The sequence below is a fragment of the Phoxinus phoxinus genome, assembly GCF_949152265.1.
Source record: "Phoxinus phoxinus genome assembly, chromosome: 21".
Classification (NCBI taxonomy): domain Eukaryota; kingdom Metazoa; phylum Chordata; class Actinopteri; order Cypriniformes; family Leuciscidae; genus Phoxinus; species Phoxinus phoxinus.
The window spans coordinates 13,327,846-13,340,188 of record NC_136896.1 but is presented as its reverse complement, the minus strand read 5'-3'; the positions used below and the strand labels follow the sequence as shown (position 1 = coordinate 13,340,188).

The window sequence follows — 12,343 nt, the reverse complement described above, 5'->3', positions numbered from 1 at the left end:
CAGCAGACACTTGGTTATGCGATATTGATGCACAATTTTAGTCCAAGATCTTTGTTTTCTTTTGTTTCTGTTTTTGCATTTAGATAAATACTTTAATCCTTAATCTCGAGCAAATGTCTAGATGATTATCGATTTTTCTTATTGTAAACCTATTTTAGACATATGGTAATGTTGTAATGCCTAAATTCACTTATCACTCAAAAGTTACGTTTTTACAGTGTTTCTTATTGATTTAGATGCAATAGTATAGTTTTAATTTGAACTATCAATTGTCTATCAATTGTTGTCCATAACATGAAAGTAATTATAGGCCAATTGGTATCATCCAAAATGTTATATTAATTAAACATTAAATGTGAAAATATTTTCTAATGTTGCTGTTATATAATTATATGACCTAGTATATCAAATTATTTTAATGTGAAAATTAACTTAAGATGTTGATTCTTGGTGTGAGAATACAGCTGTAAAAGAAATATCAATATATAGGAATCAAATAAAAATATTGTTATGCGTAATGTCTTTGCAATATCTGAATAGTGATTTATTTAAAATTTATACATCTGAGGTTTTGCTGTATACCAAATAATATTTTCCTGTCAGTCTTCCTTAGGGTTTTTAGAGTTCTGTCTAATCTGTCTCTCTTCTCTTCCAGACGTAGTGTAATTGAAGCTGTTTACAACAGGCTAAACCCACACAGAGAAGAAGATGGGGTGAGTGTTTTTTCCTTACTTTTTTGTTCTTATAAGAATTCAAAACAAAAGGTCACTTGAGTCTTCTTGCTTAGACTTAAGTCCAATCATTTACTCATCATCTTATAATACTTTTAATGCACACACCAGCAACATTTTTGATTTTAATGTAATTCTAGCTGACGCTACCTCTTTTGTGCATACATTTACTCCCTTGATCATTTTAAGAAATGATACATTTAGTTAGTGATTAGCAAATGTCCTACTTGGGCAAGTGTAACTGGTACTCAGCGATAGCTTTATATATAGGGCAGGTTAAACATCCAAACACCACTATCTTTAAGAGCACTGCCTCTGCATTTAAGATGTAAATGCAAGGCTTTTTTGCAGGCCTTGGCTTTGTTTGTCCGTCTGTGCCTGTGCCACTCTGTAACCGTTTGTATTTGTGTGGTCGCATCTTGGTAATGCTACTTCAGCAAGTTTATTGCTCCTAAGACTTGTGAGAAAAGACCCGTGTTGACAAGCTCCTGCATCTTTTGTACACTCGCACGCACACACAGACGCACACACATTCGCCACCACTTACAGCTTATTTTGTCACTCCTCAAGCGTGCTTCTTTCTAAATGAAAGGGCAGTGTAAGGTCATGGGCAGGTGGCCCGCTCTAAGCGGGGTCTCTTAACCTGCTCTGTCCACTGACACTGGCGTCTTGCACCAGGACAGCCAGGGGGGAGCAGCCGGCGGTGAGGAGGAAGAAGGCGGCTCTGCTGCCGCTCAACTGCTGGATGCGCTACGACAGTTCCGGCTCAGCCACCGAGGCGAATACCGCCACGTGCTGGAGCAGGCGCTCTCCAGTTACCGGCTGTCCTGCGGGACAGGTGCCACGACACGGACCGACCCTCAGGAGGAACCTCGCTCACCCCCACCGTCCCCGGCCACTGAACCCCTCAGCTCTGAGGAGGGACAGGACGAAGCCGCCACGTCACCATCTCTGGACAAGCTCTCTGACGCCCCCACTGCATGACCCTGATTAGGACCCACTAAACCCAGCCCTGCTATCAAACCCTTTCCCCCAGATTGCTAGGTTGCTTTCGGCAATGTTCCTCCGAGAAGTTTCAGTGCAGGTTTTTGGTTGACTTTATGGATTTGAAATAGCACTTTGGGTGTTTTTGTTTAGTTTGTTTAGTGAGCATTGCTCACAGTAAAAGTCGCTTACAGAGGAAGTTTTGCGCAAAATTCTTATCACTAAAAACCTGCTCTGCAACTGCAAGTGAGGTTAACCTTGGCATATCCCAGCTCTGTCTGCAGTAAGCACTTTCTCGTATCTCTGCACTTAGCCTAGTGTTTTTAAAATTAGACCTGGATGAGTAATGTTGAAGGGATAGTTCATCCTAATGTGAAAATGGTCATTACTCGCTCTCATGTCATTCCAAATGACTTCTTCTATGGAACACAAAATATAATATTTTGGGAAATGTCTTGGTTTTTAGTTTTGTCTAGTTTAGTTGTTGTTTTTTGTTTTGTTTTGTCCACATAATGATAGTCATGTTTTTGGATCCCTTTGACTTTAATTGGATAGAGTAAAAATATTCTTCGAAATATATATTTTTGGTGTTCTGAAGAAAAAGTTATACAGGTATATAATGACTTGAAGTAAATTAGGAGTTTACATTTTTGGGTGAACTGTCCCTTTGACACCTGAACTGTCACACACACCTGAATTATTTGACCATCACTGTTTCACACCCAAAGAGTTTACTTATGCAAGTAGTTGTAAAGATGGAATGGTTTAACTGGACAATCTGGGTTGTGCCAAGAATACACACAACTGTTTGCTCTCGTGCCATGCGATGCATGTGTACTCCTTTTCCTGGGTTGTCTCGTGGTTGATCGTAGTTCTAGGATATTAACGTACTGTAGTAAACATCAGGTACAGCTTTATGTGTGCTCTTTATCTAGTGTGTGTATGAATCAAATGTTTGAAATACTATTATGCAAAATTAACTAATCAAAAGCAATTCTTTCACCATTTAAAATGGAACTCTAATGCTGTGTGTGTGTGTATATATCTACTCTCTCCATATCTTTCATATCGGTTTATAACTTGATCTGACCTCTTGAATATGATTGTCCTGTGTCTGCTCTTTGAGTGTTCACAGTTATCCAGGTGTGTCCTTGAGGAAAAAGCACAAAATGGAAATGCACTGGCTTTATAAGCATGGACCATATGAGATTACAGAAGCTTACACAATCACATGTTCTCGCGAACTTTCATTTCTCCTGTTGTGCTGTTCTATTCAGTCAACGACTTTACATTTGCAATACAAAAGTCATTTGTTAAAGTGGACTGCATTACATATAGGAGTGCAATCTGACTTACTGCAATCTACAAGTTAGGCAACGCTGCTACATGATCATACATGAATGTCTGTACTCTGCAGTATTTGCACAGTGCTTCTTATTGCACTTATCTTATTCTTATAACCCAGGTTTTTGGAAAGCAAGCTGAATTCTGTCCACGTGGATTGTCATATCGCAAGAAATCTGTTCCAAACTGCTTTTGTGATGCGTTTTCTTTGGCTGATTTATCAAGCCATTTGAAGCTGATTACTTAGTTTGTATTATGCATTAACTTCCAAATCAACAGTGTAATCTTCTTAACAGTTAGAGTAAGTGCATGCATAATGCTGCCATTGTTATATTAAACTCATGTTACTAATATACCCCCTCAGCAGTATCAAAGAGCGTTACTTAATTGTCCATAGAGCAGTATTTCCAGGGCAAAGGTTTCTATTTGTTTTGTTTCACTCTGAAGTTCTTTGAACAAAATAAATCAAATTCAACTATTGATATCTGTCTTGGCTGCCATTATTAAATGTCATGATTTCTCATTCTGTGGCACAGAATGCAGATGCAATTATATGTATTCTTTTTATGGCTCTTGTAAGAACTTGTGCACTATTAACTATCCTTCATACTCCGATATTTCCATATGTACTCCTATATGGCTAATGTTCTTACTCATGAGCTCAGTGGAAGTTTGAGGCTTGAGGTAAGTGAGCTTCAAATGTGCATAAATCAGTCTTTAGGCTGGGGAAAAATAAGTTTTCTTTTCAGATGGAAATGCATCTTTAAACCATATAAAAAAAAATGCTGGCTGGGCCTTGCAGGTCTTTTTCCACCCATTTGTTTGTGATTGGTTTACATTTTCATTAGCTTTTATCCTTATTCTGTGTATTATGTTTGACTTTTTTTTTAATGAATGAAATCTACTACACCTAATTTGGTTTTATGCAGTTATTGGTGGGGTTTTTTTGTTTGTTTTTTGCCCTCTGCCTACATCGGAGTCACCTGTAGGTTAGAAGGCATCTACACTTACTGTTTAGAAGTTTGAGGTCTGTAAGATTTGTTAATGTATTGAAAGAAGTCTCTTATACTCACCAAGGGTGCATTTATTTGATCCAAAAGTAAAACTGTGAATTTTTTTTACAATTGTATTTTCTATTTGAGTGTTTTTAATATGTAATGTGTTCCTTTTAATGTCAAATCTGAATTTTCAGCTCCATTGGTCAAGTTTTTATGATCCTTCAGAAATCATTCTAATACGCTGAAGAAACATTTACTATCAATTTACTGGTTATTGTTTTTTTTGTGGAAACTGATACAAAGAAATGTTCAGGTGTTTTTTGATCAATAGAAATTTCCAAAGAACAGCATTAATTTGAAATGGATTAATTTTAATTGTAACATTATAAATGTCTTTACTGTCACTTTTGATCAGTTTGGTGCTTCCTTGTAATAATAAAACTATTATTAAAAAAAAATTGACTGACCTGAAACTTTTGAACAGAAGTGTATTTTCTATCAGAAGTATGTAAAACTACTTGGTGGGTAATCGTGTTTCCATTACATGGAATTCAAACATTAATAAATCTTCCTTTTCTCTCCTGTTCTTGTCTTTCACATCCTCACACATTTCATTCTGTTTCTTTGACTTCCCCGATTCTCACTAGCGAGTGCTCTACCCTTTTAATTTTACTCTGTTTGCTCATTTCTTTCCCTTTTCTTGTTTTCTCCCCTGTTTCAGAGCGGAGGTGACCTGGACGACCCCTGGTAGCCGGAGCAGCCGATGGCTTCTGAATCCACATGAGAATGTCCTCAGTTCACACAAGAAAACCCTTGCTCACACACTTTTTTTGGTTTCGATTCGGAGAGCGTCATAGGAAATGTTAAACGAGTCTGGGAATACATACGCTTGTTTTTAAAGATGAGAAATCTACAAAATTGTTAAGATGATTTTTTTTTTTTTTTTTTAGAACTGCATTGTATAGTAGAGAGATTTATTTTTACTCCCCTCCCCATCCCCCCCTCCTGAAATCTGTGTCGATTACGAGCAGCGACGAGACTGCTTGAGCAAAAGTTGCTGGATGCTAATTTGGAGGCATGAACTCAGCTGGAGGAGGACAGGGCCAGCGGGCTCTGAGAGGGACAGGGACCCTCGCTCAGAAGGCTCACTTTTAACCCTTTCACACCACGCATGTGCAGCTTTTTTGGAGGCATGCTCTCTGCCACCCTCTACTTTAACCCCGCGACTCTTACCCGACCAGCTGGACAGCAGCCACCTAAATATAATGTATCTGTTGTGGATTTTTTTTTTCTCTTTTTGGGGCAGAGGCGAATTTCTTCTTGTGTCATTCATTTTGGTGCTTGCTGTTTAACACGAAAATGTAAAAAAATAAATAAAAGGACACTCATTTTGACGGCAGGAGATTATGGCAAACCCCGATTGGAGAGAACTTTATTTGGAGGAACTGTTCACGGTGACTTCCTTTTAGTCGCCCCAGAGACAGTACATGAAAACTGAACTCGTCTTCTTCTGCTCCGTACTCTTCGTCCCCAGCTCTCTCTCCCCACTGAGTTTCTCCCATCAGCTTGAGTTCTGGTTTGTGGTTTTCTCTAACAAAATTCTTGAATTTAGAATAGTTTCCCCCTCTATCATTTTGACTCAGCGTTTTTAATTTTTCCTTTTTATTACAGATTATATGGCGTAATTGGTATCGTTTGATTGCACTCACATTTGCTTACGAAAAACAAAAAATACTAAAAACTATATGAAAGAGAACCTATGAGAAGGTAGAGTATTTCTAAAGTGAAACTGCAGAAATATGTATGTGTATATAGCTATATATATTTTTTTTCTCCTTTAACAGCAGAGTGAAAGAGTGGGAGGGGACGCTCTCTCCTCAGACTGGCTGATAGGTACTTGAATATTCATTATGAGTGGTTCTGATTTTTAATTTTTCTTTTTGGTAATCCTTAATGTAGGATTGTTTTTTGAACCGTGCCTGTAAAAGGTGAACCATGCTGTAAGGGTGTACTTACAGGACAGTCGGCTATGGATGAATGTACCCCTTATTCACACTGATACTCGTATACCTTCACGCACCCATTTGTACATGCTCATGCATAACACTTTCATATGTACATTTATCGTTTGATCAGCTTCATCGTATACGTTCACGTTCTTACTCCATTTACTTCACATACGTTTTTTTTCTGCACTCTACATCTGACACAGACAGACATGCTTCGGAGGCCTTCTTTTCTTCCTCCCTTTTTTTGTTGTTTATTCATCGACTTCACCTGCTCTGGTGTGTAGCTTTAAAATGAGTGTGTAATTGAATTTTATGAGATGAATGTTTATGTATGTATATATATTTTTGCAGTTTTCCCCTCTTCTGGTACACATCATTTGTAGCCATATGCTGGAAAGCTTAATTTGAAGATGAATAGGTCGAGTCCGTTTCCAGTTTGAGATGGTAAAGAGATATATTTTGTGCTGTGAGTGCTCAAGGACATTCATTTGCATTGTGTAAATCAACAATTATTGTTGAATAATTAGAATTGAAACAAAGTATTTTATTTATTCCAAGTCTGTTGGCTTGAGAAGAGAGGGTTTTGCCGGAGGGGGAAACTACTGTCCCTTGTATTTTGGAGAGTGTGATCAAATTCTCTTGCTCTCTCGTCCTTCCTCTATTTCTCTCTGATTCTTTCTAACAACCCGACAAGCCCATGTAATGAACGTCCCCAGTATGATGTTGTGATGTTTCAGTAGCAAACAGTGAATATGATCTGTTCTCCTCAATAAAGGATTGCTAAAGTTTGATGTTAACACAATGACTTGCTTGTGTTTAAAATGTTATCTCGCTATATTCCAGGAGGGGAATGAAGGATTCACACCATGAATCATTCAGTGAAAGTGAAATTATTATGTTTTTTTTTTCTCCTCTCAGGAAACCTCTAACCGCCTTATTTTCAATTCAGAAGCCGTTTTCTATGAAAGTGCGAGACTTCCGATTCATTAGCTGCCGTTGAGTGCAACCATGTTTATTTTCTGCGGCCTTGGTTTTTCAAGTATTTTCCCATTGGGATATTTGAAGTCTTTGTTAAAGAGTTAAGCTATCAGCCAAACCAATCAGCTACCAGGTGATTCATAACATTGCAAACTTGAAGCAAAAAAGTATTTAAAAATCTGACTAGAAGACAAAGGTAAAAGTCTGATTTGTGGCCTTAATGAGAGACAGATCTACAATTGACAATGTTTATTGCAAAATATGCATATATACACACAAATATTTGAGAGTGTAGAGAGTGCTAAATATATATTTTATCACTAATAGTTTGTTGTGATTCTCTGATTGGTGGATAATTCTTTGCAAAATTATGAATAATGTTTGTCACCTGAAATTTTGCCGTTAAAAAAAATGCTGGTGGCTTCAACAAATGCACTCTCCTGGGCAAAAAAAAAACAAAACAAAAAAAAGGCCAAGCCAAAACCGGCAAAATGTTTAGTGGTCTTTTAATGGTCTTAATCATTTTAATCACACATCACTGGTCAGGAAATGAGCAAGAATTGCACAAATACTGTAGATAAAGCACGGAATAGCCTTCCCCAACTTGCAGTTACAGGAAGAAGAGTCAGTGTTGTTCACTCCATTTTAAAGGCTTCAATCAGTTCGAGTAGTTGAAAAATGTCTCCCAGTGAGTTTGAGTTTATTGTGAGACCAAACATTCGCTATAGATTTCAAATCTGGACTCTGACCAGGACAAAACATGAGCCTGATGAACTTGTTCTCAAGCCACTTCTTGGTTATCTTTGCAATTTGCAACGCAGGAGCATTGTCTTGTTGAAAAATAACATCTGATCATTCCTCTTTGGATAACTTTCCATTTGTAGGAAGCAAGTCATTCTGCAAATTCTCCTATACTCCAAAGCATTAAATGACTTTTCACAGTGAAGCAGCTCACCATTATACCAGCAGCTAAAAAGTTCTTCCTACATGCTTTACTGTGGTAAAAATGCATTTATTATTATATTTCTCAGCATATTTTTGAAGACACTACTCATGAAACTCGTGAAACGGCAATGGCTTTTTGAAGTGGTGTATTTGCTTAAATTTTATGACCAATAATTTGTGGCTAAGACAATTAAAATCTGTTTAGCCATTTTGGTCTTGGCCACTTCTTTTTTTTTTTCTTTACAAGTATACCATCAATTAGCCACCCCTCAGCTCAGTAGGTCTGTCTTTAGAGGTTTATAAGTTAACATCATAAATCACTTCCCCTATGGATCAAATGAATGCCATTTTACTTTTGAAACCCAACTGCTGCGCTCTAGAAGAATAAAGTGCAGTGAACTATTTGCATTATACAAACCAGTGTGTTTGTTTGCGTTAATGAATTAAAATAATACAATATACCAATAAACAAATACCAGTTTGTAATATCAAGCAGCATAACAGTGTTTTTTGTACCGCTAAAATAACTGGAAATGGCTGACACTGGAACATTCAAGTAAAAAAATAATAATAAGGTGAATTTAGCTGTTTCTGAGGCGTGAATGGTTATATCAGTGGATTGACACAAGAGGGCGTGATAACTGAGTTGAAGTCAAACTTTCCTTTGAGTAGATGTTCCTTTGAGTAGTGCTGAATAAGAAAGCATGCTGTGTCATCCAATGAGTTTCTTGCACATAATCTAGTTTCTTGTCTTTTCTTTGCGCCAAAGCCATTAAAAAATTGATGATTGAAGTTGACTTGATTATAGAACAAGAAACTGTGGTTTAGGTTTAGAGGGGTAGCAGTGCATTTCCTCTTGGTGAAAAACAATAGTCTTTTCGAAGCTGAGAAGATTCGGTTTCATTAAGAGGATGTATGTCACTGTAGCCCTGTGGTCTGTGTGAATGACATGAGAAAAGATGAGGAACAGTGTGCGTTACACCACAGCTGACTGCACATGCTCACCTGACTGCAGGGTCATCACCTCTCACCCCTTCTGCTAATCGACAGCCTCTGAGCAGAGACATCCTGAACTGGCTTTTCTTTTCTTTTCTAACATCTGTAGCTCATTACAATGTCTCCCACTGCAAAGCCTAAATCCTCTTAATGATCTAGTATAGACCCACCCCATCTAAAAAGTGCCCCTGCATGGTTACACAGACACAGTATTGTTTCCCATGGATCAGGATGCCAAACGTGTGGATTAAGGTAATCCACACTCTTCAGGCTGAAGCGGCGGGGAACTTGACTAGATTGCGCAGAACCTCTCAGGTTTGTGGATTGGGAGATTAAGGAAGGTTAGATGATGGTTAAATGGTCTGAAACCGGTTATAGGGAAGATAGTTTAGTCAAAACACCTGTTGACTGAGAGAGCGATTATTTTAACTGTGTGTGTGTGTTTTAACATATAGTGAAAAAACATGTTAAATGCCAGTGTGGAGCAAAGCATTAAGTAACCGAGCTATAGATTTGTTTGTTTTTGTGTACAATGAAAGTCAATGAGGACCAATGGTGTTTTGGACCCCATTGACTTTCATCATATGGGCAAAAATAGTTGACATTCAAAATATCATGTTTTTGTTTTCACAAACAATGGTAAAGTAGCGCAATGGAATGCAAAAACACATTCTGTCTGAATGGCCGCTAAAGGGCAGTTCACACAGAACGTGTTTTTGCGGTAAAAAAAAACATTAGATACAGAGCAGTGGAATTAAAAAAAAGGTCCAGAGATGCATTTTAAAAAAAAGTTGCACTTCTGTTGTAAAAAAGTTGCTAAAGACACAAGGGTCAAACACGTCAATTTAGCATATTTTCATTAAGAAAAAGAATGGAAAAGTAGCACAGCGGAATGGAAAAACTTGTTCTGTGTGTGTGAACGGCATAAAATACTCAATAGCAATAGCAACTCTGTTCCAGACGCAAATCTCATTTGAGAAGATTCACGCTAGAAAAACAAACAGATAACCGGTGTAGCAGATGTTTTAGCTGTTTAGCAAACAAATTGCTTCAACGTGTAACTAAAAAGTCCTTTAATTGTTTAGCTCACCTCTGCATTGGTTGCTTGTGCTCTTTCAAACATCCAATATATAAAGCTGGCATCATCATTTGTAACGCCCTGCTAAAATACCTTGGCTCGTGTGTATAGAGTTAGCAGTGGGGGTCTGAGCGGTTGATCGGGAGGGTGGGCTTGGGGGGTGGGGGGTGTTAGGGATTACCCTCTTTTCCAAAGCCTAGTTACATTGCAGAAGTAAATGAGCTGTTGAAAGAATGCATCCAGGGCAGGAACAACCGTACGTCCTGGGGGCCGAAGCTTAACCGCCGCCCGATTGGTGGGATTACAGAGGAAATGAGAGGACAGAGCAGGGGACCGAGAGCCAGGTAATTCAGCTCTAATTAACCACATTCACCAACCTGCATGTATTCTTCCCCACCTTTTCTTCATTCCTGCAGGATTTGTTCCTACCTGTTGAGACATACTGTTGCCCTGTGCATTCTCAGACGTCATTGTTTGGGAGCAGAACCCGGCGCGTTTGGATTGGGGCAAGCTTGCTTCGTCTCGTCCCGCGGGTCACCAATCGTAGCTCTTGCGGCCAGCAGGTGTTGTACGGCTAATGTATTTGTGTGATAAACTTTCTCTCAGTCTCATCTGACTTCGTATTTGTCAAGTGACATTAATTACGACTCTCCCCTGCTATGTCTTTCTCTGTTTCTCCCTCTCTGAGCTGTCACCTCTATGTCAGTGGATATCCCTGAGTCTCAGCATGAAGCGTCCATTGGAGCTGAATGCGCCCTCCCTCTCAGCCACCGGCCCACCAGCCGGCGCTGTCCCGACATGACAGCCCATTGTGTTTGTCCAGCCAGGCCGAAACCCCTGGCCGCAGGAAGGAATTAAGAAAGGATAGGAGGGGAGAAGTAATTATGTTTAGTCACTGAATTCTGTAGATCCCTGTGTTAATTATGCGATTCACCACAAAACACTGTCAAGTCAAGTGAAAAGAGCAGGAATGCCGGTGAGAGCGGATCAGAACATGACACCTCGGAGCCCCTGCGAGGTCAGGGCAGGACCGTGTGTTTGTAAGGGTAGGATAAGCCGCTCACGTACACCAGGCTCCAATTACAGGCCTGCCCATTCACATGCGTCTCTGCTCGGCTCGTCTGGTTTGTCAGCAATTTTTTGCAATTAATAGGGCGTGAGAATCAATATGCTGTAACAGCGTCTGCAGAGTAAAAGACAGACTGTATGTTGTGTAACCACCCTGCAGTACGTTAAACTAGATTGGGACACCCCAGCGCTCTCTGCGGCTTGTATCTAAGAGTCTCTGTAGTACTGTAGTCTAGGGGTTTACAAATTGGGGCCCAGGGACCCACTATGGGGTCTGCAGCAAATGTGGAGTAAAAAAGATAATATGTATCAGTAATTTTAAATCGGTAATAAATCAGATATATGTATATATAGTATACTTTTATATATTAATGTAGCTTATTAATATATATACACATACATACAAACATGCATACTCACACTCACTCACACACACACGCACACACACATATATGTATTTGTGTTTATATATGCATTTATTTATATTATATGTATATTATGTTAATGTGTATATATATATATATTTATATTGCGTAATTATATATTTAAATATATTATGTTAATATATTATGTTACTTGGCATATACAAATATATGTGGTTTTCCTTATATATAAATAATTTTTGACACTATACGTTTTACTCTGTACAAGTTTAAAAGGATATTTATTATGAAGTATGTTATAATAACTGTAAGTGTCTTCCAATGATACATTTTGGCTTTAGTACCATGACAAATAACAAATAATCAAGCTTTTGATTAATTCATTAATTAACATGTAAACATTTGTTTTGCTAACAAATTTGCTTTTTAATACTAAGCTTGATGTTTCTTATCATGTACGAAATGGTCCTCTTGAAAATACATAGCTGCTTTTTTAGGAAGAGGTTACTTGAGGATCCTTGGTTTTAAAAGTTTGAAAAGGCGTGCTGTATTCATCCTATAGTATCAGTGAACATGCTATTGTGTAAAATGTATTTATACTCTCCTTCACAGATGTGCTCTAGCCTGGGGAACCAGACCAATGTGCTTCTAATATCTGTCTCCATATTATGGTTTCTCTTTTGTAAGTGAGGAGAGAGAGGCCGATACGATCAGGTGCGGGAGCCTTGGTCTGCGGGCTAGACCAGGCTCTGAGGAAAACAGGAGAGAAGAGGAGGAAGTCATTTATGGGCTGAGCATGTTTCATGCCTCAGAAGCCATGTTGAATTAA

General features: G+C 38.5%; 1 protein-coding gene across 4 annotated transcripts in view; it reads left to right on the top strand.

Moving 5' to 3' along the window:
- The window catches only part of ppm1bb (protein phosphatase, Mg2+/Mn2+ dependent, 1Bb), a 30,518-nt gene extending 24,874 nt beyond the window's left edge, over positions 1–5,644 (top strand). For 2 of the 4 annotated variants that reach the window (XM_079596403.1, XM_079596404.1), the window contains 2 exons: positions 656–713; positions 4,779–5,644. In XM_079596403.1, the coding sequence (XP_079452529.1) occupies positions 656–713; positions 4,779–4,808 (88 nt within the window). In that variant the 3' untranslated portion in view covers positions 4,809–5,644. Of the gene's footprint in view, positions 1–655; positions 714–1,409 lie in introns of all 4 variants that reach the window. The other 2 variants (XM_079596401.1, XM_079596402.1) reach the window with 2 other exon arrangements.
- Positions 5,645–12,343: the final 6,699 nt, after the last annotated feature.